Source organism: Carya illinoinensis, chromosome 14 (genome assembly GCF_018687715.1).
Source record: "Carya illinoinensis cultivar Pawnee chromosome 14, C.illinoinensisPawnee_v1, whole genome shotgun sequence".
Classification (NCBI taxonomy): Eukaryota; Viridiplantae; Streptophyta; class Magnoliopsida; order Fagales; family Juglandaceae; genus Carya; species Carya illinoinensis.
In genome coordinates this window covers 31,233,259-31,260,859 of record NC_056765.1, presented here as the reverse complement: position 1 = coordinate 31,260,859, position 27,601 = coordinate 31,233,259, and the positions used below count along the sequence as shown (strand labels likewise).

Sequence of the window (27,601 nt, the reverse complement as noted above, 5' to 3'; positions counted from 1 at the left end):
TATTTGGTGCCAAGACCAGAAAGTCACAATGTGGTAGGCACAAAATGGATTTTCAAGAACAAGTCTGATGAGAATGGAATCATTGTGCGAAATAAAGCAAGACTGGTTGCTCAAGGGTATGCCCAGATGGAGGGTATAGACTTCGATGAGACTTTCGCTCCGGTTGCCAGACTTGAGTCAATTCGAATTTTGTTGAGCATCGCTTGTCATATGTGCTTCAAGCTCTATCAAATGGACGTCAAGAGTGCTTTTCTGAATGGAGTTCTCCAAGAAGAAGTATATGTTGAACAACCAAAGGGTTTCAAGGATCCAAAATATCCTAGTCATGTCTACAGGCTGAAGAAAGCTCTTTATGGCCTAAAACAGGCTCCCAGAGCTTGGTATGAAAGACTAACTTCCTATTTGGAGAACCACAAGTTTTTGAGAGGAAGTGTTGATAGGACATTATTCATCAGAAAAGCTGGAGAAGACATAACAATTGCTCAAATCTATGTGGATGACATTGTTTTTGGATCTTCCATTGACACTCTGGCTCTTGATTTTGCTGATGAGATGAAGAATGAATTTGAAATGAGTATGGTAGGTGAATTAACCTTTTTCTTGGGACTCCAAGTAAAACAGTTGAATGATGGGTTATTCATATCTCAATCCAAATATGCAAAAGATCTTATCACAAAATTTGGATTAGATGGCAAGAGCCATGCTAGAACTCCCATGAGCACTAGTGTTAAGCTAAGCGCTGATCTGTCAGGCAAGGATGTTGAGCAATCCTTGTATAGGAGCATGATTGGGAGTTTGCTGTATCTCACTGCAAGTAGACCCGACATTGCCTTTAGTGTTGGGGTGTGTGCTAGATTTTAAGCCAATCCAAAAGAATCACATTTGATAGCTGTCAAACGCATACTTCGTTATGTGAATGAGACGATTAACTATGGGATTTGGTATTCTAGAGACTCTAACACTGAACTTGCAGGCTATTCAGATGCTGATTGGGCAGATAATGCAGATGATAGGAAAAGCACCTCTGGTGGGTGTTTCTATGTTGGGACGAATTTGGTAGCCTGGATGAGTAAGAAACAAAACTCAATTTCCATGTCTACGGCTGAAGCTGAATACATTGCTGCAGGGAGTTATTGCACGCAATTGTTGTGGATGAAGCAAATGCTATGTGACTATGGCATTGCCCAAGGTGTGATGAGCGTCTATTGTGACAATACCAGTGCTATTAACATTTCAAAAAATCCTGTCCAACACTCCAGGACCAAGCACATTGACATTAGGCACCATCTCATTCGGGAGCTTGTGGAAACGAAGGTTGTGACCCTTGAGTATGTTCCCACCGAACATCAACTAGCCGACCTTTTTACAAAACCCTTGGATAAGCTTCGGTTTGAACTTCTTAGAAAGGCTATTGGGGTTTGTGCTTTGACATAAGCCTGAAACATGCATAACATGCATTACATGTTTTTCATGCACTTTCATTTTTTTTTGTTATTGTTGTTGATGTTTGGGTTGTATTTGTTAGCTGTTTAGTTTCATTGTCATTGATTGCTGCCCCTACATGCACTCCATGATTGCGCTATATAATAGTGGGGTTGTTAATTCTAAAATCTAGGTGCATGTATCTTTTGAGATTTGTATCATATATCTATGTTTTACAAAGGTTTGGAACATGAGTATCTCGTGTAATCTGTGACTGGCATCATACACTTCACTCCAAACTCGGTCAATTGACATTTCACCACTTGTGAGTTTATTGGGGAGGCAATCAAAAGTGGTAGGAAGCTCTACCTTCATATAGAATTGACCACGGCCTAGATGACCTCATCATGGTTCGCTTGTGCAAAAATATGGTATCTCAAAAAGAAAAGAAAAAATGAAGTTATTATATATACATAAAAAAAAAAAAGGAAAAGAAAAAGGAGGGTGAAAAACAGAATAAGTTTTCTGTTTTCTTGAACATACTGAGACAAGTATTTAAACAGAAAGATTCAGGTCCTAGCAGCATTAGGTTTGACTTTCTGTGTCTTGAATGAGCTTCCCAAGCACTTATGGTTTCATGTTCAGCCCAACCCCACTCACGCCTTACGGTTGAAATTTCTTGATTGAGCAAGGACCGCTTTAAACACTCACGTCTATATTACTTGTGATACTTGGTTTTAAACTGCGTATTTTATGGGAATATGATGCTTCTCTACATTTGATATGTACTCTTGGTGTGAAAATTGACATTCCCAGTATTTGTCCAAGTCATGTGAGTGTTGTGTGCTTCAAAACTGGGCAAAATGTGTTTTTCTAGAGGTCTCGCTCGACCATCGCTCGACACCGCTCGAGCGAAAACCACTCGACAGCTGCTCGAGGGTTTTAAGTTCGCTCGAGCGAACGCCTGTTATAAAACCCAGCGCCGCTCGAGCCGCTCGAACACAGTGGCCTCTTTTCTCCCTCCCGTGCGATTCTCTTCCTCATTTTCTCAAACTTCTTCGTTTAATCAAGTGTTTTACTTCCGAAATCATCTCCAAATCAAGGTAAAGCCCTTTCTATTTAGTATTTTCATGATTTGGTAATTTTATTTTGGGTATTTCCGTGTAGTTTGAATATGGTGTTCGGATTGGGGGTTTTTGAAGGTTTTTCTTGAAATTGTTCCGTTTCTTTTGGTTTATTGAGGCTATTGTGTAGCCATTGTGGGGTTTGAGTGTATTTAGGCAGTTTTTGGAATTCCATGGGCTTATGCCCGAGTTTCACTCTTGGATGCACTCCAAGTGTTCGATAAAATGCCTAAATGAAGTTTGTTTTTGGTTTTTCATCATGCATTGGCATAGCATTGTGCCCCTATATATTTCATGTCTATCCTAGGTTTGGGACATCGTTTAACTAGGATTGCATTATGTTTTGAAGGTGTTTTGGTTTAGAATTGGCATTGACTTGCAAATGGCTTGGCATTGTCATTGCATATGAGTTTGCACATGGGTTGGCATTGGCATGCACATGAGTCATGTTGTGTCAGCATGAATGCATTCATCACGTTTTTGCATTACCTTAGCCTTGTCTAACGTCGTTGACTCTGACTACAGCTGAAACCATGTCTCGACGTGTTCGTCCTCGCCAAAACCCTCCTGCACCCGCTCAAGCCCACTTCCATAGTGCCCGAGCCCAAGGGTTATACTCTCAGAACTTCTCGCATCGTACTCCCATAGTCGAGCGTGAAGTGACATTAGGTGAGCTTACCGAGACTATCATTCCCCGCATTTTTTAGTCTCGTCAGTGGTAGGCATTGACCACTGGTCATCCCACTCCTTCTGTAGAGTTGGTTAGGGAGTTTTACTCCAATATTCATGATGTGTTTGTTGATGACTCGTTTGAAGTCAGTCTTCGGAACGTTGTTTTCCGAGTAACTTCGGGCATGATAGCGACTCTGCTAAATGCCCCTCGTGTGTCCTATCCCGAGTTTCCCTACTCACGGACATCTCCTCCCAGTTCACAAGTCATTGCTAGTTGTCTTTGTGGTCGGCCTAGTAGTTGGGAAGGGACAACCCCTATTTCAACTGCTCGTTTTACTCCTGATCACCTCATTCTCAGTAGGATTGTTCTTACGAACTTAGATCCTACTGGTCATAATAGTGATGTGGGTCTTGACCATGCCCTTCTACTGTATGCCTTGATCAATGGTGTCTCCATTGATCTAGGAAGTCTTTTGTGTCGGGTTATCATTGAGGCGTATCGGTCCTCCAAAACACGGACTGGTTTGCCTTTACCGTGTCTAATCACCCGACTAGCTCTCTCCCAATCTGTTGCGTTCCATCCTCAGGAGCCTAGAATTGCACTTAAGGCCCCTATTGGTCGTAGGACGGTCCAGCTGAGTCGTGCTCACACAACTCCACACCCTTTCCGTGTTGAGCACCCTCCCGCTCCCTCCTCTCAGCCTTCGAGCTCTCGACCCTCTAGCTCTCAGCCTTCTCTACCTCGGCCCCATCCAGCTCTCAGCCATCTTCCTCAGCCCCTGGTTCGTCGGAGCCCAGTCTTCAGCAGATACTTGAGTATCTAGCTCGCCTTGACGCCCGGCTCGACAGCCTTGATGTGAAAGTTGATAACTTGCAGCAACTTGTGACTCAACGCTTCGATGACATTGAAAGACAGCTTAATGAGGATTATGAGGATGCTGATGGTGATGATTGAGCCCCTTGGCCTCTTGTGACAAAAAGAGGGAGATATTGTTGAGGGGGAGTAGTACAGTACAGTATTAACTCAGGGGGAGTGTTACTTGTACTAACACTTTTTTTGTTTTGGGGGAACAGCAGCTTTTGGTTATTTCTGTTGATTTATATTTCTTGTTAGCTGCTGGTTGTTTGACTAATGTTTCTTGAACTCCTGATTTGTTGCTTAATGAAGTATTTCTTTTCTAATTATGATTTGATTTGAGAATTATGATTTGAGAATTGCAAATACGTTTTTGTGCATATGTGAATGGGTATGTTTAACCGTTTGCTAAGCGTGTGCAGAAATATTTCAACATGTTCAAGAATATGGATCTAGTTGGGTGTGCTAGGATTAGGTCATATGTATAGGTTAGAGGTTTTGTCACAGAAATGCCAAAGGGGGAGATTGTTGAGGGAAAAATGAGCGTATTGGCATATTCTTGTGAAAACCTGTGTAAAATAGTGTTGTAAAATAGTGTTGTAACAAGTGTTGTTGCGGAAGACTTGAAGTGTGCTCATTATTGGTCAAAAGAAGCAACTTCGCTCGACCCTCACTCGACATAGCGCTCGAGCGAACTCAGGCAGATTCAACCGCTCGACCCTCACTCGACACTGAGCTCGAGCGAACGCAGACAGAGTATGTCCCTCGACACTCGCTCGACAATGAGCTCGAGCGAACTCAGGCAGAGTCAAATGCTCGATACTCGCTCGACATGGCGCTCGAGCGAACTCAGGCAGATTTCGGCGCTCGACCTTCGCTCGAGCCAATGTTCCAGATCACTTACAATGTAGGGTTTTGAACGCCTCATTTGATGGAAACTATAAATAGAACAGCTTAGCTTCTGTTCTAGGGTGGAGAATCAGAGCAAAAACCCTAAGGGTCTCCAAGAACTTCTTAGAGCAACCTCTCCCCCATTTGGTTGATTCTCTCTTGGATAAATATTTCTCCATCACAACACATTCAAAATCAACTCTTACTTGAGTCCATTGAAGTGGGCATTTTTGTTGGCCGGAAGAGTCCAGAGTTGCCGTTGATGCAGAGATCGAGAGGGTCTCGTGGGAAGCTATAAGAAGGTCGAAGTTCCGACACTACATGCGTGTAGAGATCGAGTGGGTCACTCGTGGTGTTGCAAGCCGATTTTAGCTACTACAAAGGTTTTGTGAGTGTCTCTAAATTGGTTGTAACAAACTAAAATTTCTATAGTGGATTTGAGGTGGTGTCTTACACCTGGAGTGGTTTTAGATTTTGAAGACGTTCTTCAAATGAGTTTCCACTCCGTGAACAAAATCATGTGTTGATTATTTGTGTTATTTGATTCATTTATTAACTGCTTGTTTGATTTATATTCAAAAGACCATAAAAATTAGATTACACCTATTCACCCCCCCTCTAGGTGTGGTGTTGTGTAGAACCACTACTTTTTCAGGTACCAAAGAAAATAAATTGCATTCGGAACTGCGAGAGGGCTCTTGTACTTGCAAGAAGAGTGCAGCACCCAGTTCATGCATTGTGATATCAAGCCATAGAACATCCTTTTGGATGACTCTTTGACATCAAGAATTTCTGACTTTTGGATGACCCTTCCAACCATAATGAATCCACCGCAATTTATTTTTGTTCTCGAACTATTATTTCAATTAAAAAGAACTTTAGACCCTCCATTTACAAACATAAAATAAAAACATAAACTTGACGTATTGGTCGGATGTACTTTATGTATTATATAATATGTGAGATTTATTTTACAATAATAAAAAGTTTATAATCTAATAAATTATATTAAATTATGTCAATTTTTAAATATATATATCAAACACTCTTGTTTGTGTACTTTTTTAGATAACTTTCCGTTATGGTCAGTTGGTCCAATATGTAAAAGCTTTCTAAAATGATATATAAAAAACAGCTGATCTATTATTTCAATTAAAAAATAAAATAAAAACATAAACTTGACGTACGGGCGGATGTTATTTCAACAATCCGCATCCACACAGTGATCTAATGACAACTATGTCTTTATAGTCTTTCCATCAGTCATTGATTTTGTGTTTTGAGTGTTAAAGTCTACATGAATAAATATTATAAAAATAAGTTTATATATTGACGTGATGAAATATAATATATTATATTTATTTTATAACAATAAATTACATTAATTTATGTCTGTTTATAAATTTATATAAAAAAAAATCTATAGATAAACGTTCTATAAATTTGTGTATTTTTTTAATTTTTTTTTTTTTAGATTGCTTTTAGTTATGGCCAATTGGTCCAATATGTAAAAGTTTTCTAAAATAATGTATAAAAAATAGCCAATCGGTCACTCCGACCATTGCATAGGGTAAAAGGCGAACGATTGCCCATTTATTGAAGAGATTGCGCACCCGCGCCCCGAACTTGGGTTTATTAGACAATTCTTTTGTTTTATCAATAATTAAATTTTTTCTCTCTATTGGGCATGATCAGTATCCTTCTGCTTACTTGATTAGCAAATTGTGTTTTGTAACGAACACTTGGCAACATCGTAACTATTCATTTATGTTCTATTTGAAATGGAAGGACAAGATTAATTAAAACAAATTAGTCATCCTAGTCCCCCCTCAATAGGTCATGCTTATGGAATGCAGTTAGCTTAAAAAAAATATTTTAATCATAAACAAATTATACAAAAATAATAAAAAAAATATTTCTTATTTGAATTAGATAGGCTAAACTTGGTTGTTGAGACTGAAGACTTTGACCCTACTTTCTAGCATTGGGTTAACGTTGGATTGTCAAGTGGGAGAAAGTAAAGGAAATGTAACGCCGGTCTTTTCTCTCTCATTTGATAATATAAGAGAAATAATATTTATAGCTATGAATTGTATAAGAGTTATATAATTATTTTGAAGAGAATTAATAAATATGAGATTTATATGATAAAAATTAATTTTTTAATAGTATGCCAATTTTTTTTTCAAAATGATTGCTCGACACTTGTGCACTCCACGACTTTACGTAACATTACCCTAATATAATTCTTCTAAATATTAAAAGTCATCTTCCTATGGTTGATAAATTGCTAAAACTATAAATATGTTACTATCTTCTAATATTTATAAATTGTAATGTTAGATATAGTTTTAAATTATGCAAGTTCGCGCACTCTATTAAAAAGAGTGAGAAGAGAAAGAAAGGAGATAAAGAGGGGCAGTGCTGGCCCACCCGCGCCCCGAACTCGGGTTTATTAGACAATTCTTTTGTTTTATCAATAATTAAGTTTTTTTCTCTCTATTGGGCATGATCGGTATCCTTCTGCTTACTTGATTAGCAAATTGTGGTTTCTAACGAACACTTGGCAACATCGTAACTATTCATTTATGTTCTATTTGAAATGGAAGGACAAGATTAATTAAAACAAATTAGGCATCCTAGTCCCCCCATCAATAGGTCATGCTTATGGAATGCAGTCGTGAATAGCATAAACAGTGTACATGTAAAACTAACGCCCCGTTTCAAATGGAGAATACATTATATTTCATCCTTTTTCATGGTACATGCACGGTAAGAAAATGAAGAACCCTTTTTTGTTTATTTTCCTTTTCATCTCATTTGTACCGTGTAGCAGGTTTTTCTATCAAAACATATTATATTTTATCTCAAAATTTTAAAAATATTTACTTACATAAATAGTAATGAACAGAGAAAACTGACAATAAATAATACAAAATTGACATGAACAGTAAATAAACAATGAGTAAACAGAGTGTGAATAGCGTAAAACTGATATGAACAGTACGTGAATAGTATATAATTTGGCTGAAAATTAAAATAGTAGAATCCACACCATTTTCAAATCTAAAATATTAAAAAATATCTCATCTCATCTTACTATCTAAACACACATTTTTTTACGAACTATTTCATCTTATTTTAAGTTTTTAATTAAAAAAGTTTTTTATTATTTAAAATATATTATCTCATTTTATTTAAACTATATATTCAAACGATGCCTCAATATGCAAGTATATTGTCATTGCAAAAACCCGACCATTCATGCGTCCAATTATTATTTTTTTCAATGGGCACATTTATGTTCACACATTACTTGCTAGACTTCTTCCAAACAATTCTTTGAGTTTTCAAGGTGAAAAGCAAAGGAGACAAGTTTATGTGACTTTTCCAGGTCAAAGACGAGTGAGCAGGAAATATACATTTCTTGTCATGCATTTCTCAGAAATTTTTGTTAAAAAACAGAACAAATTGTCAACAAGTGGGCGTTGGAAACAACTTGTCTTGCCATGTCGCTAGTCAAATCTTTGAACACACTTGAAAATATTGAAACATTCAAACGAAATTTCCCGACATGGTATCCCCGTTTTGAGTTTGAGTTCTTTCTATGGTTGGAACTTGGAAGGGAAATAACGAATTGTCCAGTATATATATCTTTCAATTGTTTTCAATCCGTCTAACTAATCATCTCTTCAAAAATACACACTTTATCATACCATGGCATTAGCGTTTCCAAATCCTCTCCCCAGCTCGTTGCTTCTTCTTCTGTTGATGATGGCGTGCTCTACCTCAGCTCAAACTTACAGAAACCAATCCATGGGCTCATCCTTGACGGCGAAGGACGGCGGTTCTTCCTGGGCATCGCCTTCTGGAGACTTTTCTTTTGGCTTCCAACGGATTGGAAATGGAGGTTATTTACTAGCCATCTGGTTCAACAAAATACCAGAAAAAACCATTGTCTGGGCAGCCAATCGAAATAATCTAGTGCCAAGAGGATCCAAAGTTCAGCTTACTACAGACGGCCAATTTGTGCTCAATGACCCAAAAGGCAAAGAGATATGGGGAGCTGATATGGCGCGTTCAGGTGTTGCCTATGCAGCCATGCTTGACAGCGGAAACTTGGTGCTGGCAACCCAGAATTCTGTGTATTTGTGGGAGAGTTTTAAATTTCCAACTGATACAATATTACCCACAAACACTATTGGTCAGAACGGAAAACTTGTTGCACGTTACTTGGAAACGAATTACTCAAACGGAAGATTCCAGCTCTCACTGAAATCTGATGGAAATCTTGTGCTTCAAACTAGACATTTTCCATTGGACTCTGCTAATCATGATTATTGGTCAACCGAAACTGTGGGCAGTGGTTTTCAGGTTGTCTTCAACCAGTCTGGTTCAATATACGTTGCAGCAAAAAATGGAAGCATACTTAATATGATATCATCTTATGCCGGATCTACCCAAGACTTTTATCAGATAGCGATTCTTGAATATGATGGAGTTTTTAGGCATTATTTATACCCAAAACGCCCAAATATTTCGAATTCCACGAGTTGGCCTTCGGCTTGGACCCCTACGTCGAACTTCATACCTCCTAATGTCTGCCACATAATGGAAGATACAGGCGGTGGAGCTTGTGGTTTCAACAGCTACTGCAAATTAGAAGGTCATGATCAAAGACCTCGTTGCATATGCCCGGAAGGATACGCTCACATCGATCCAGATGACGAAAGGAAAGGATGTAAAGCAAACTTTATCCAACAAAGTTGTAATGAATCAATGCCGGAAACGGATCTTTTTTACCTTTATCCCATGCAAAATACAGATTGGTCCGGCAAATCTGATTATGAATATTTTCCAAGCCAAACTGAGGATTGGTGCAGGAATGCTTGCTTGGTTGATTGTTTTTGCGCTGTTGCCGTTTTCAGAAACGGAGGGTGTTGGAAGAAGAGATTTCCACTCTCGAATGGAAGGATGGACTCCATTATGGGAGGAAAGGCCCTGATCAAAATACCGAAAGATAATTCAATTTTCAAGCCTTCAAGTGCAGATTCTAAGAAGAAAGATCGTTCAACTCTGATCCTTATTGGATCGGTGCTCTTAAGCAGCTCGGTGTTTTTCAACCTACTCTTGCTGTTGGCGGCCATTCTGGCTATCTTTCGCTTCGATTATTTTAAGCCAAAGGTCCTTCAAACATACCCAGTGATGCCAGGCATGAACTTGCGAAGTTTCACCTATGAGGAACTAAAAAAAGCTACAAATGGATTCAAGGATGAGCTGGGGCATGGTGCTTTTGCAACAGTTTATAAAGGGACCCTAGAATCTGATCATGGGAAGCCTGTTGCAGTTAAAAAGTTGAACAATATCGTGACACAAGGCGATCAGGAGTTCAAAGCAGAAGTGAGTGCTATTGGCAGAACAAATCACAAAAATTTGGTACAACTGCTTGGTTTCAATAATGAGGGGCAGCACAGGCTTATTGTATATGAATTCATGAGCCGTGGTTCTCTAGCAAACTTCCTCTTTGAAGGATCACGGCCTAAATGGTACCAAAGAATACAAATTGCATTAGGAACTGCAAGAGGGCTCTCGTACTTGCATGAAGAGTGCAGCACCCAGATCATACATTGCGATATCAAGCCACAGAACATCCTTTTGGATGACTCTTTGACACCAAGAATTTCTGACTTTGGATTAGCCAAGCTTTTGAAGACAGACCAGACTCGGACTATGACCGGAATCAGAGGAACCAAAGGTTATGTAGCCCCTGAATGGTTCAGAAACATGCCCGTTACAGTCAAGGTGGATGTTTACAGCTTTGGAATATTGTTGCTAGAGATCATCTGCTGCCGAAAGAGTTTTGAAGCAGATGTACAAAATGAGGATCAGATGATACTTGCTGATTGGGTGTATGACTGCTATAAAGAGAGGAAACTGGATCTCCCATTGGGGAATGATGAGGAAGCGATGCCTGACATGAAGAGAGTGGAGAGATATGTGATGATTGCAATATGGTGCATTCAGGAGGATCCATCGCTAAGGCCAACAATGAAGAAAGTCATACAGATGATGGAAGGAGCTGTTGAAGTGCCAGTTCCTCCAGATCCATCCTCATTTATTAGTTCAATCTAGATTTATTCAAACATAAATTACTTACCCAGTTGTTCAATTCTCTATGCGCATATTTAGTTGTCAATACTATTAGTGTGGCAATTTGAATAATATCAAGAAACGGTGTACTCTGTATGATAGTTGTATGCAATACGAGAAAAGATGTACTGTATAAAATTTTTCTCAATTCATAATATTAACGCAGTAAAATGTTCATCATAAAACACTGAGCGATAAAAGAAGAGTGGAGATACCAAAGGAGTGTTTATCCTTTTTCTAGAATAACAAGAGAAGGGTTGGTTCTCGTTTTGGGATATGTTAGTTTGGGGATTTAACCAAATCATGTGACTGCCGCTGAACTCTTCCCTGCATGGGAACGAGCATTAATTGAATACATGAGTGCCCTCTCCTTTTTGCTTTGATGTATATGTTTTCTGAATAGTTTATTCCTCTTAACATGGACATATGTTCAAGAGTTTAGTTGTAGAAAGTCAGCTGGGTTTTCTCATTGGGGCAGCATAACTCTTTCTAAAACCCAGGGGGTTTTTCACAAAGTTCTTGATCTTATAAATCATTCAAAGTGTAGAAGGACATTGCATGCTTCAATGCTCATATCTCATGTGATGCAAATTCTTCTTGGTAGAATATCTGACATGATTTCACTATCGATTGACATGATTCTGTGTTGCTCATTTGTGTGACATTTCAGCATGATGCAAATTCTCCATCTTTTTTACTTCTAGCATATATTGATGCCTTCTTCTTTTGTTGTCTTTTATCGATTTTTTGAAGGAATCCTGATTATGAGGTTTTCTCGTCCTTTGGGCCATTGTTTTAGGCTCACCCTATATTAAACTCTAGAGTTTCTAGCAGTAGGTTTGAAGTCGCTTCCTTTTTCAGCATTGTGTTTTGTTCAGACCATTTCACATCTACAGAGTAACACTAGAGATTGTAGGGAGACATGAAATGGGGTGCCCAATGGTCCAAGCACCTTGTGCTGTGTCTCTATATACATGACATTGTCTCTTCCACCCATTTTGTCCATCTTTCTTTATTTTTTCTTTCTTTCTTTTAGATAAAATGGAGAACCCTTTGTTCAAAAATATTGCACATGTAAAATTTAGTGCGAGTATATTGCCAATGCAACTTCCCGGACCATTCATTTCCATACACCCAATTATTATTTTTTTGGGCACATTTAATGTTCACACATTACTTGCTAGACTTCTTTCAAACCAAAAACCTAAATCCCGAGGCTTAATTATTTAGTTAAGATAGTTTGTGCCAACAAGTAACAATACAAATTACATCTTTTTCACAACTATAATTTAAATCAAGCGGCAATTATGTAAAATAAAACTTAAGAAAAAAATTCTATACTTTTTTTTAGAAGTGCGATAGATACAAATAGATTATACAAAATAAACCCACAAAATGATCTAGTTTCATGAAATCCTTTAGATCTACTTTATAATAAAAGTAACTTTACAATATGACATATCAGTATATTAAGCCACATCAGTTGTGAGTTTAGTTTTGTATAATCTCTTTGTGACTAAAGTATTTTCCATTTTGTTACAAAGCACTGGCGCTACTAATTATGTTGATTAATTGTAAGATGAGTTACGAAAGAATTATATAATTTTTAGGAAATGAATGTAGAATTTGATTAGAGAGAGAGAGAAAAAAACTATTGTTTGTACTATGCGTTACTCACTGTGGTGGTATCTCTATCTCAAAGTCTTGATGTTTTTAGCCTTCTGATCACCAAACAAAGATTAACTATGGTACATGCACACATTTGAGGAACTGAGGTGGGTCTCCACTACCAGAGCAAGAATTTATTTATTTATTTTTTTTTTTTCGGGTTAGCGATTGGTGGAGACAGGGGTGGCGTGGGAAAACAATATCTCAACCACTTCCAACAGGGTATTTGTGCTGCCGACAAAAGGTGTTTCTGCATCCATGTCCACTGTATCGATTCTTGGTGGTTCAACAATGGAATCAATGGTGGATGCGATTACTATTGGTGGCAATTGCTCCCAGAGTTTGACGAAGACACATGTGGACTTTGTTCAATGAGTCACAAATGATTTTGGCCTAGGCCTCTAACCTACATCGGGGCTTCTAATGGTCCAAATAAATCAACTTAGTCACAAAATACACAGGCTATTTATAAACCATCAGTTAGGGCTTCATCTTCAATGAGAGGGTGGACCCCGGGTCGAAAGCGAACTGCTATTTCTCTGGCAAATTCAAAACAAATAGGTCATTTTTTTGCTAATCTAGATTGGTTCTCTACGTTCTTGAATGTAAGTACAGTGGACTGCAAAATTGTGTGCCTAGGAAACAAGAGTGGCTATTATTATGTGAAATATGGCTACCATACAAGTAACAACTTTGTAGTGTTATATCCAACAGATAATGCTGAAAGTTCTAATTTTGATGACACCAAAGTTTTGGAGACATTTCTAGAATTTGAAACTGCTAAATAAAGTGAAAATTTTTGGGTGGAAGGCATGAAAAAATAATCTACCTACAAAACATAATTTAGTTGTAAAGGAGATTTTTCCGTTAGGAATGTGTGAACACTGTAAGTTGTTTAAAGAAGATGGTCATCGTGCTCTTTGTGGTTGTTCCGTGCTTTAAAAAATTTGGATTTTTCAAAATCCACATATTTTGTCTTACTTAGGGCAAGCTGGAAGATTTATGACTCATTTGGATGCTAATAGCATCTAAGTGCACTTCATATGTGCACTACAAAACATCTAAATGCACGGTTGAGTCAAAACTAAGTTCATTTCAACTTTAACCTCCATGAAACCCACAATTGACAAACGGCAAACAAAAGTAAATTCCTCTTGCATTTCAGCGTTTCTCAATTCTTAGTGGAAAAAAGGCAAAAGTAACTTTAACCCTCCGTGGGATCCATAATTGGCAAAAGGAAAATCGGAAATAAGCATATTTCACTCAAACGGTTATTAAAAGCCTCAAGTAGCAAATTCGAGCGATTGAGAGCCGCTCGAGCGAGAGACATGGGTCTTGAGCGTTTCATCGACCAATAGCTCAATTGCCTAGGCGAGTCAATTTTTTTTCCTCTAACATTACATGCATTGTTTTACTACTAATTAAACAATATAATAATATCCATTTGGAGTATGAAAAATTTGTTTTTATAGCACCCAGAATATTTTGTTTTTTATTTTGTTGTAATTTTTTTACATGCATTGACAGGATTTTTGTTTTATTTATGTTATTTATTAGTAAAGCATTTAATAAATTAATTATTCAATTATTATAATAACTTTCCAATAATTGGTAGGCTCCATACATTTTTCAACTTTTCATAAATAGTACTAAATTCATCTTAACATCTAAATACATCTAAACTCATCTTAGATGAGCTCCACATAACTCACTCTACTATCTCAACTCACTAATATTTATAAAGAACTCAATTTAGCTCAATATCCAAATGCAACCTTATAGATTTGGTGTGGGCATCAATGAAGTTTCATTTCAAGTTAATTCCTATTTTCCTTACTCTTTCAGGGGGTATTTGGAAATATAGGAACCTTAAATTGTTTCAGACTTTTTTCTCGTACTATTTTAGAGATAGTTGATAATTGTCTTGTGTATGTTGAGAGTTATATTTATGTTAAGAGTCAGCATGTGGTGGTGTGTAAAGAATTTCTACTCTCTTGGAAAGCCCTTCCTCAAGGTATAGTGAAGGTTAATTCTAATGATGCATTCTTTTCATTTTTCTGTGTCAACTGATATTGGAGTTATTTTAAAAGATACTCAAGTAACCACTTTGATGGCCACCAGTTGAAAGGAACATAGAGTGTTTGAAGTTGATGATATTTAAACTTTAGCATCACTAAAGGGTCTACAATTGATTCTGCATCTAGGTGTGACTAATTTGATTCTAGAAATGGATTCTTTAACTATTATTGAAGCAATTTGTTTTGAAGAACCCAATTTATTTAGGCATGAGTCAGTGGTTGAGGAAATTCAATGTCTTCTTCTGGGGTTTGTTATGTCATGTCCTCCATGTTGGTCGCCAAGAGAATAAAACTGCTCACTTACTTGCAAGACATACTTATTTTGTGGAAGATACTGTAAAATGGTGGCATTATTGTCTAGACTTTATTCATTCTAGAGTTCTCTTTGTTGCCGCCTTCTAATTATTCTACTATGGATTTGTGTAATTGTCTTCATTATGAATGAGTTCAGCTTCTTTAAAAAGTAATGTTATTCATTATCCATTTTACCATCATCCTCTCATTATCTCATGATATAGTATTAAATGATTTGAGACTATTTATTATGTTTCACTTGTAACTATGAGAGAGTAAGAGAGAGAGAGAGAGAGAGAGAGAGAGAGAGAGAAGCAACGAGGGGAGAGGGATGAGTGGATTTGAAACTGAGAGAGAAGAGAGAAGCATCGAAGAGAGAGAGAGAGAGAGACAGAGAGAGAGAGAGGGCAACGGATGGGAAAGAGGGGAAAAAGTTGATTTTTGAAACTAAAAAAGAGAAGAGAGAAGAATGGGGAAGGGGGTTTGCTCTTCAAACTGTGACGTGGCTCCAGACCAGGTTTGCCAAGTACGGGTGTGCAGTGTGATGTGGGAACCCTAAAATTTTTCCAAATAAAAGATTCTACTTTTTTTAATTGGAAAATTCTACTTCGCATCACTTTTATCATCATCTTCTCAACATTTCTTAATGTGGCATTAATAGTCTTCAAGTGAAATATAATAAATAATATTCAATCATTTAATACCACATCTTGAAATGATGAGAGAATAATGATAAAAAGGATAATGAGTAAGAATATTCTTTTTAATTTTGGCATAGAAAGTTCTACTTCAATTATATTTTATTTGCAAAACATTATTTCTCTAGTAACTTATACAATTCATTGAGTTTTCAAGATGAAAAAGCAAAGGAGGGAAGTTTTTGCAAATTTTCCAAGTGAAAGACGAGTGAGCAGAACATTACGATTGAGTTGTTTTGAAAATGCATGTTAATGAGTGAAAATACTTTGGAGTACCATGCAGTGCCTATTGGGTAATCCAGGTCCACTTCTAGAAAAATTCTTGGCCGCCCCAAAATGTCCGCATGCTTACATGGATGAATGTTTTTTCTCTCTCTCTTTTTTTTTCTTCTTTTTTTTTCTTTCTTTTTCCTTTTTTTGATAAAAAATGCACTCTGAAGGCCAGCAACGATAGAATTGAGATATTCCACACTTTCTTTTTCCATGCGGTGTCTAAATTATTAGAATTAAAATATTTCACATTTTCAATTTTTTCTTATCTTAATTATAACATTGCCGCTTGGAGCTCTTGTTAGTACTTTTTTTTTTTTTACATCATTTTTTTAACATTTTAAAATAATTTTAAAAATAAAAAAATATTATAATATTATTAAATAATATATTTTTAATCATTAAGGAAATGGTTTCCATATCCCATTTTTATGGTTATGTTCTTACTAATATTGGAATTTAATAATTTATGGAGTCCAATCATATACAAACATGTGATGCATTTCTCAGAGATTTTAGTTAAAAAACATAACAAATTGTCAAAAAGTGGGCGTTGGAAACGACTTGTCTTGCCATGTCGCTAGTCAAATGTGTGAAGACACTTAAAAATACTGAAACATTCAAATGAAATTTCCTAACATGGTATCCTGTTTGAGTTTGAGTTCTTTCCATGGTTGGAAGGGAACTAATGTATTCATGTTCAGTATATCTTTCAACTGTTATTAATCCGTCTAACTAATCATCTGAAAAAGACACACATGATCATACCATGGCTTTAGCATTGCAAAATCTTCTCCCCAAGTCGTTGCTTCTTCTTCTGTTGATGATGGCATGTTCTACCTCAGCTCAAATCTACAGAAACCAATCCTTAGGCTCATCCTTGACAGCATATATAGGACGACGGTTCTTCCTGGGCATCGCCTTTTGGTGACTTTTCTTTTGGCTTCCAACGGATTGGAAATGGAGGTTATCTACTAGCCATCTGGTTCAGCAAAATACCAGAAAGAACCATTGTCTGGGCAGCCAATCGAAATAATCTAGTGCCAAGAATCCAAAGTTGAGCTTACCGTAGACGGCCAATTTGTGCTCAAGGACCCAGAAGGCAGAGAGATATAGCGAGCTGATATAGCGCGTTCAGGTGTTGCCTATGCAGCAATGCTTGACAGCGGAAACTTGGTGCTGGCAACCTAGAATTCTGTGTATTTGTGGGAGAGTTTTAATCTTCCAACTGATACAATATTACCCACAAACACTATTGGTCGGCTCGGAAAACTTGTTGCACGTTACTCGGAAACGAATTACTCAAACGGAAGATTCCAGTTCTCACTGCAATCGGCTGGAAATCTTATGCTTCAAACTATAGATTTTCCATTGGACTCTGCTAATTCTAATTATTGGTCATGCGAAACTGTGGGCAGTGGTTTTCCGGTCGTCTTCAACCAGTCTGGTTCTGTATACGTTGCAGCAGTAAACAAAAGCATACTTAAGATGATATCATCGAATGCCGGATCTACACAAGACTTTTATAGAGTGATTCTTGAATATGATGGAGTTTTTAGGCATTATGTATACCCAAAACGCCCTAATATTTCGAATTCCACGAGTTGGCCTTTCGATTGGACCCCAATGTCGAACTTCATACCTTCAAATATCTGCACAGACATAACGGAAGGTACAGGCAGTGGAGCTTGTGGTTTCAACAGCTACTGCCAACTAGGAGATGATCAAAGACCTCGTTGCATATGCCCAGAAGGAGACGCTTACATTGATCCAGATGATGTAAGGAAAGGATGTAAAGCAAACTTTATCCAACAAAGTTGTAATGAATCATTGCCGGAAACGGATCTTTTTCACCTTCAGCCTATGCTAAGTACAGATTGGCCCCTATCTGATTGTGAACATTTTCACGGCCAAACTGAGGATTGGTGCATGAATGCTTGCTTGGGTGATTGTTTTTGCGCTGTTGCCATTTTCAGAAACGGAGAGTGCTGGAAGAAGAAATTTCCACTCTCGAATGAAAGGATGGACTCCAGAGTTGGAGGAAAGGCCCTGATCAAAATACGGATAGATGATTCAACTTTCAAGCCTTCAGGTGCAGATTCTAAGAAGAAAGTGTTAAATATTTTAACATGAACATTAATAAACGGATCTTCGATTTCATATGATCCACAATAATAAACAGTAATAAATGCGTACCTTTCTCCATCAGTTTGATGAAGAATTAAATCTGAATATGAGAGAAGGATCACCCTAGTAACTTTGCCTCACAAGTGTCTCACGATGGCAAAAGGCACTCTAATGTTGTAGGTGAGAACCCTTTAATCCCTCAGTGCTATTTATAGATTTCTGACCATCAAGAAATCTAAGAGTTTGTATCTGACTATAACTAGAGATAGAGTTTTAATCTTATCTCTTAGGATTTCTCTTATCCCGTTATCACTCATCTTGAATCTGATAGACTTGAGCTATTTCAAATTCTATTAAGATGGGTGTGTGGGACATAGAGTTTAAATAAAACTCTTACATTCTCCCACTTGGCCCATACGCCCATAAAATAATATTTTCCGTTCATGGGTTTATTACAGGAAATTAACCATACTGCGCAAATTCATTTCCTGGAACTTTCATAGCTCAAAGTACGTTACATGAGTTCTGTAATATCAATGTTAAATTAACTACTGATGCGAGTCATGGCGGTCCTTTGTTATATAATCAACAAATTCCCTTCCATGTACCACAACACCAGCAACCAATTTTACATGATCTTTAATCGGGATAATTAAGGCTAATACCGTAATGCCTTGGGTTCCAATTCATGTCTGTTGCAAACATTATCTTGTCATCATTCTTCCAAGCTATTCAATGTACAAAGAAATGGAAAGACAAGAAAACAGAAACAAAACAACCATAATAGATATCATTAAGTGTCCAGAATAAAATAGAACATCTATGAGCTTAATAACATGTTTACATCATAAGACCCATTCTGTCAACATGCTCTTTAAACTGCTTCGCTACTAGACCCTTTGTTAATGGGTCTGCTATCATAAGCGTAGTACTAATATGTTCTATGGACACTGTCTGTTTCTGTACTTCCTCCTTGACACTTAGGTATTTGAGCTCCATGTGTTTAGCACCTTTAGAATACCTATCATTTTTGGAGAAGAAAACTGCAGAGGAATTATCACAATAAATTCTCAGCGGCCTTTCTATAGAGTCAACAACTCCAAGCCCTGAGATAAAGTTCCTCAGCCATAAACCATGCACTGTGGCCTCAAAGCATGCCACAAACTCAGCCTCCATTGTTGATGAAGCAGTGATAGTTTGCTTCATACTTTTCCATGAGATCGCTCCACCGGCTAGTAGGAAAACATATCCAGAAGTAGATTTCCTACTATCAGAACAACCGGCAAAATCAGAGTCTGAGTATCCAGTTACCTCTAAGTTGTCAGTTCTCCTAAAGGTAAGCTGGTAATCCTTAGATCCTTGCAGATATCGTAATACCCTCTTTGCTGCTTTCCAATGAGACATCCCTGGGTTACTCTGGTAACGCCCAAGCATGCCAACTGCAAAACTAATGTCTGGCCTCGTGCAAATCTGTGCATATATCAAGCTCCCCACAACTGAAGCATAGGGAATTTTTGCCATCTCTTTACGCTCCCACTCAGTTTTAGGACATTGTGATAGGCTAAACTTATCACCTTTTGATATCGGAGTATCAAGTGATGAGCAACTTTTCCCAAATCTCTCAAGAACTCTTTCTATATAATTTTTCTGAGACAAACCCAACAGTCCTTGTTTTCGATCCCAGAGGATTTCAATTCCGATCACAAAGGATGCCTCACCCATATCTTTCATTTCAAAGTTCTTGGATAGAAAACCCTTGGTTTCATAAAGTAAGCCAAGATCACTACTAGCTAACAAGATATCATCAACATACAGGATCAAAAATATAAACTTGCTCCCACTGACCTTTAGGTATATACATCGATCAACAATGTTTTCTTTAAATCCAAAGACAGTAATGGTATCATTGAACTTTAAGTACCACTGTCGGGAAGCTTGTTTAAGCCCGTATATTGATTTCTTAAGCTTACATACTAGGTGATCTTTGCCCTTTTCTGAGTAGCCCTCTGGCTGCTCCATGTAGACCACTTCATCCAAACTTCCATTTAGAAAAGCTGTTTTCACATCCATTTGGTGTAACTCTAAATCAAAATGAGCCACCAATGCCATAATGATTCTGAATGAGTCCTTTTTAGATACTGGAGAAAAGGTCTCTTTGTAATCAATGCCTTCTTTCTGGGTGAAACCCTTAGCAACAAGTCTGGCCTTATGTCGTTCGACGTTGCCTTTAGAGTCGCGTTTGGTCTTAAAGACCCATTTACACCCGACTCTTTTACATCCTTTAGGCAACTCAACGAGATCCCAAACTTGATTTTGATCCATGGATTTCAACTCTTCTTTCATGGCATCGATCCATTTACTAGAATCACATCTCTCTATAGCTTGTGAAAACGTTAGTGGATCTTCACTTGTCCCAATGTCAAATTCAGATTCTTGGAGATATACCACATAGTCTGCTGAAATAGCAGGTCTCCGATCTCTCTGAGATCTGCGTAAGACTATCTGTTCTGGTAACTCCGAACTTGGTTCATCAGTGATATTATCATTCTGAGATGGGTGATCATTTTCTTGTTCCAATGTATCATTGTGGTGATCAATTAGAGGAACCATTATCTTTTCTGAGGATGTAGGTATGGGGACATCTACTCGTACTTCCTCAATGATCACATCTCTAGGTTCTATTTTCCCACTGATTTCGCCAAGTTCAATGAATTTGGCATTCCCTGTTTCCACTATTCTCGGACTGTGATTAGGACAGTAAAACCTATACCCTTTGGATCTCTCTGGGTAGCCAATAAAGTACCCACTTACTGTTCTAGGATCCAATTTCTTTTCATGTGGGTTGTAAAGTCTCGCTTCTGCTGGGCAACCCCAAACATGCATGTGTCTTAAACTTGGTTTCCTACCAGTCCATAGCTCGAAAGGAGTTTTTGGAACTGACTTACTAGGAACCCGGTTTAAGATATAAGTTGCCGTCTTAATGGCTTCACCCCACAATGATTTAGGTAAGGTAGAATTACTTACCATACTTCTGACCATATCCAATAAAGTCCGATTACGCCTTTCAGCAACACCATTCTGCTGTGGCGTCCCTGGCATCGTGTACTGTGCAACAATGCCACGTTGTTCAAGAAGTTTGGCGAATGGGTCAGGGTTACGACCCGATTCGTCATACTTTCCATAGTATTCTCCACCTCGATCCGACCTGATGATTTTCACCTTTCTATCTAACTGTCTTTCCACCTCCATGAGAAATACCTCAAGTACTGAAACAGCTTGAGATTTCTCATGTAGCAGATAGATATATCCAAACCGTGAAAAATCATCTATAAAGGTGATAAAATACTTTTCTCCACCAAAACATTCAGTGGAGAATGGTCCACATATATCTGTGTGAATTATTTCAAGAAGCTCTTTACTTCTTGTGGCACCTTTCTTAGTATGTTTGGTTTGCTTTCCTTTAATGCAATCCACACATACTTCAAGATTAGTAAAATCTAAATGCGGAAGTATCCCTTCTTTTACTAATCTCTCTAACCTTTCTTTGGAGATGTGCCCCAATCTCTTATGCCACAAGTCATAAGAATGTTCATTCATCATGTTTCTTTTAGTTCCAATACACATTTCATGGTTATGGGTATAGGTATTATGAATAAATGTATTATCGAGACAAAGTCGATAAAGACCATCGGAAAGAAACCCAGAACCAATAGATAAAGAGTCTCTGAACAAATTGAAACTACCGTTGTGAAATGAAAAGGAATAACCATCAGAGTCCAGTCTAGAAAGGGAAATTAAATTACGCCTCACAGAAGGCACAAAAACTGTGTTATGAAGGTCTAAACAATGACCAGTACTCAACACTAAACGAAAAGTCCCTATGGCCAAAACTTCAGCCTTATTCTCATTTCCCATAAAAATGAATCGCTCACTGGGGCTTGGTGTTTGGCTTGTAAGGTATCCCTGCATGGTTATAGAAACATGAACATTAGCACCTGAATCTAGCCACCAAGAATTAGTAGGAACATTTACAAGGTTTGATTCAAAACATACAAGGGCAAGAGGCTTACCCTTCTTTTCAAACCAAGCCTTACGTTTCTGACACTCAGATTTCATGTGTCCATTTTTCCCACACCAGTAGCATTTGGTACTACGATGTTGAACCTGATTAACATTTCCCGGCTCCTTTCCTCTTGGTGGTCCAATTCGTTTCTTTTTACTATAATGGTGCTTTTTCTTTCCAGCTTCTTTGGTCACAAAATTAGCAGAGTAATGCCCTTGTTGTTTCAGTCTTACTTCCTCCTGAACTACCATACTTGCCAGCTCATTCACATTCCATTTATCCTTAATAGAATTATAATGCATCTGGAATGGACCATACTGAGGTGGCAATGAGTTCAGAATAAACTGAACAATAAAGGACTCCTCTACCTTCATTCCCAGGGTTTGTAATCTAGCAGCAAGATTTGTCATTTCAAGGATATGCTCTTGCATTCCTTTGGCTCCATCATATTTCATGGTGGTAAGTCTAGCCATCAGTGTTCCTGCTAAAGACTTATCTGCAGACTTAAATCTCTCCTCAGTATTTTTCAAAAAACTTTGGGCATCCTCAACACTAGGGAGTGAATTTTTAATATTTTCAAATATGGTCATTTTCATGAACATTAGACTCAGCCTGTTTGATCTCTCCCACTGTTTAAATGACTCTTTTTCATCCCTGTTACTCTCTTCAGTGATGGGTGGTGGTTTTGGACTTGTAAGGGATGAGTCCAGGTCAAGGACCCCTAAGGTGAATCTGACTCGCTCAACCCACTTAGAAAAATTAGAGCCATTCAAAACAGGAACTGATGAAGTTTGTGAATGTAATGAAGTCGGTACATTTACTGCAAGAAAATATTCGTCACATAATGCTTTGAGTTAGACACTTATAAATAATAATCAGAATTTAAATAATTATGGATGAGCTAGTAGTGTCATCAAAACCCTCCTTTGGGAGTAGATCTTAATACACAAAGTGTTCTCACCAATATTAAATTCTGTGGATGAACTAAGTGTATCATCAGAATTCTCCTTTGGGAGTAAACTCTGACATACAAATTATTCCCTCCAACTTTTCTTTTGATGGATGAACTAGTAGTGTCATCAAAACCCTCCTTTGGGAGTAGATCATCTTCATACACAAAGTGTTCTCACCAATATTAAATTCTGTGGATGAACTAAGTGTATCATCAGAATTCTCCTTTGGGAGTAAACTCTGACATACAAATTGTTTCCTCCAACTTTTCTTTTGATGGATGAACTAGTAGTGTCATCAAAACCCTCCTTTGGGAATAGATCTTGACACACAAAATTGTTCACTCTATCATATCCACCTTACTATGAAATTGAATGATTGTGCACCAAAATTAAAGAAAATCTTGTACCTTTGGGCAACCAAGTTTTTCTTTAATTTTAATGAAAATCATTTGTCCATATTGGATAAATAATTATATATATAACATGATAATAAGAGTCAATTCATACATGTATTTTATGTATGTAATAATAATATGCATATGACATTTAATAAAATGTAATACATGTATTTAACAATAATATCATGCAAATAACATTTAATAAAATTTAATGCATGTATGTAACAATAATAACATGCATATAACATTTAATCAAACTTTTCATACATGTAAATAACAATAATAACATGTATAAATAAATAAATAAAATTCGGATTTTTTTTTTTAATATTAAAATAATAATATTTTAATATTTTAATCTGACCGGTCCGGTCCGGGTCTGAACTGGACCGGTTCAGCAAACTGGACCGCAACCAAGTCAACTGGATGTGTTGACTCGGCCGAAGCTACTGTACAGGCCCGATTGCCATTTTTTTTTTTTTTTTTGTTCCTTTCTTGGGCTGGGCCACATCAGTGGCCCATAAGCCCGTTACTATGCTATCGGGCTGGACCTCAATTCCAGCTCAAGCACTTTACCCTTCTGGATTCATAACAAATTAAAACAATTGGACTGGGCCAAGGCCCACGGACCACAGCCCAAACCCGTTTACACACTAAATGAAAACCTAAGTAATAAAACTGTTCTTCTTCCTCAGGAAACAACCAGCGCCGCACCAGTACCTTTCTCAACAATCACCCAGCTCCACCTTTCACGGCAACTGACAGTGGCCCTCGCCGGCAAGGAGGAGAACGGCAAGACATTCTCAGCCTCTACCCGTCGTCGAGGTCTACCTCCTCTGCACCTCCTTTCTTTTTTTTTTTTTTTTTTTTTTTTTTTTTTTTGAAAACCACGGAACCACTGCGGCAGTGGGCTTTAGAGCCCTCTGCCGCCGTTACAGGGACGCCGGTGAGGAGCTCAACTCCTCCTCCCAGCGCCAACTTACACCTCATCTCCGACGAGAATCTTGAACAAGCAGGAGCGGCGCCCATTCGGGACTATACAGCCCCTTTACGCCGCCTCTCAAGGCCAACTCCTACACACCGCCGGCGTGCTAAGCCACCATTAGCCACCATACACGGTGGTCTGCCCTACACCCAGCGGCTTTCTCCACCCCTCAACATTTCTTCCCATCGCAGCACAGTATAAAAAGCAAAGAAATTTACAACAATGCACGATTTAACAAAGGAAAGTGATCTGAAAGCATTAAGCATGATTGGAAGGAAAAACGTGAGGGAGTTTTTCTTCCTCCAGCACAGACTCAATTCGGCAAAAGAAAAAAAAAAAAAAGAAATAAAAAAAAAAAAAAATACCGAAATGATGTGCGTATCTTCGTTGTTTGGGACCTTTGGGTCTTTCACAGAATAGATGTAATCCCATCGTAAAAAAAAATCTCTTCTCATATCGTAAAATCAATATATTCAGTCTTTCGCAATATAGTAAAATCATAAAATACGAAAGCACATATTTACTGCATATTTTATTGAGATCATAAAAAATCTACAACCTAAAGCTCTGATACCACATGTTAAATATTTTAACATGAACATTAATAAACGGATCTTCGATTTCATATGATCCACAATAATAAACAGTAATAAATGCGTACCTTTCTCCATCAGTTTGATGAAGAATTAAATCTGAATATGAGAGAAGGATCACCCTAGCAACTTTGCCTCACAAGTGTCTCACGATGGCAAAAGGCACTCTAATGTTGTAGGTGAGAACCCTTTAATCCCTCAGTGCTATTTATAGATTTCTGACCATCAAGAAATCTAAGAGTTTGTATCTGACTATAACTAGAGATAGAGTTTTAATCTTATCTCTTAGGATTTCTCTTATCCCGTTATCACTCATCTTGAATCTGATAGACTTGAGCTATTTCAAATTCTATTAAGATGGGTGTGTGGGACATAGAGTTTAAATAAAACTCTTACAGAAAGATCGTTCAACTCTTATCCTTATTGGATCGGCGCTCTTAAGCAGCTCGGTGTTTCTCAACCTACTCTTGCTGCTGGCGGCTTTCTGGCTGTCTTTCGCTTCGATTATTTTAAGCCAGAGGTCGTTCAATTATACCCAGTGATGCCAGGCATGAACTTCCAAAGTTTCTCCTATAAGGAACTAAAAAAAGCTACAGATGGATTCAAGGAAGAGCTGGGGCATGGTGCTTTTGCAACAGTTTATAAAGAGACCCTAGAATCTGATCGTGGTAAGCCTGTTGCAGTTAAAAAGTTGAACAACATCATAGCACAAGGCGATCCGGAGTTCAAAGCATAAGTGAGTGCTATTGGCAGAAGAAATCACAAAAATTTGGTACAACTACTTAGTTTCAGTAATGAGGGGCAGCACAGGCTTATTGTATATGAATTCATGAGCCGTGGTTCTCTTGCAAAATTCCTCTTTGGAGGATCACGACCTAATTGGTACCAAAGAATACAAATTGCATTAGGAACTGCAAGAGGACTCTTGCACTTGCATGAAGAGTGCAGCACCCAGATCATACATTGCGATATCAAGCCACAGAACATCCTTTTGGATGACTCTTTGACAGCAAGAATTTCTGACTTTGGATTAGCCATGCTTTTGTACTACGACTAGAATCAGAGGAACCAAAGGGTATGTAGCCCCTGGATGGTTTAGAAACATGCCCATTACGGTCAAGGTGGATGTTTACAGCTTTGGAATATTGCTGCTAGAGATCATCTACTGCCAGAAGAGTTTTGAAGCAAATCTACAGAATGAGGATCAGATGATACTTGCAGATTGGGTGTATGACTGCTATAAAGAGAGGAAACTGATCTCTCATTAAGGAATGATGAGGAAGCAATGTCTGACATGAAGAGAGTGGAGAGATATGTGATGATTGCAATATGGTGCATTTAGGAGGATCCGTCACTAAGTCCAACAATGAAGAAAGTCATACAGATGATGGAAGGAGTTGTTGAAGTGCCAGTTCCTCCATATCCATCCTCATTTTATTAGTTCAACCTAGATTTAATTAAAACATAAATTACTTTCCCAGTTGTTCAATTCTCTATGCATATTTAGTTGTCAATACTATCAGTGTGGCAAGTTGAATAATATCAAGAAACGGTGTACTCTGCATGATAGTTGTATGAAATAGGAAAAAATATGTGCTATATAAAATTTTTATCAGTTAATAATATTATAAAGGGAGTAATATGTTCATCATAAAACACAGAATGTTCAAAGAAGAGTGGAGATACTAAAGGAGTGTTAACCCCTTTTTCTAGAATAACTAGAGAAGTGTTGGTTCCTGTTTTGGGATATGTTGGTTTGGGGATTAAACCAAATCATGTGACTGCCACTGAACTCTTCCCTGCATGGGAACGAGCATTAATGGAATACATGAGTGCCCTCTCCTTTGTGCTTTGATGTGTATGTTCTCTAAATAGTATATTCCTCTTAACGTGGACATTTGTTCAGGAGTTTAGCTGTAGAAAGTTGGGTTTTCTCATTGGGGCAGGATAATTCTTTCTGAAACTTAGGGGTTTTTTCACAAAGTTCTTGATCTTATAAATCATTCAAAGTGTAGAAGGACACTGGATGCTTCAATGCTCATATCTCACGTGATGCAAATTCTTCTTGGTAGAATATCTGACATGGATGATTTCACTATCTATTGACATGATCCTGTGTTGCTCAATTGTGTGACGTTTCAACACAAATGATGTAGATTCTCCATCTTTTTTACTTCTAGCATATATTGATGCCTTCTTCTTTTGTTGTCTTTTGTCCATTTTTTTAAGGAATCTTGAATCTTATGTTTTCTGGTCCTTTGTACCATTGTTTTAGGCTCACCCAATATTAAACTCTAGAGTTTCTAGCAGTAGGTTTGAAGTCGCTTCCTTCTTCAGCATTGTGTTTTGTTCAGACCAT

General features: G+C 37.8%; 1 protein-coding gene and 1 pseudogene across 1 annotated transcript; both read left to right on the top strand.

The window, feature by feature from the left end:
* The first annotated feature begins 8,571 nt into the window (after positions 1 to 8,571).
* Positions 8,572 to 11,267, top strand: LOC122293902 (G-type lectin S-receptor-like serine/threonine-protein kinase LECRK3). Its single transcript, XM_043102351.1, has one exon. The coding sequence runs from the start codon at positions 8,683 to 8,685 to the stop codon at positions 11,095 to 11,097; it is 2,415 nt and encodes an 804-aa protein (XP_042958285.1). The 5' UTR covers positions 8,572 to 8,682; the 3' UTR covers positions 11,098 to 11,267.
* A 5,625-nt stretch (positions 11,268 to 16,892) lies between these two features.
* On the top strand, positions 16,893 to 26,683 carry LOC122293824 (annotated as a pseudogene).
* The last annotated feature ends 918 nt before the right edge of the window (positions 26,684 to 27,601 follow it).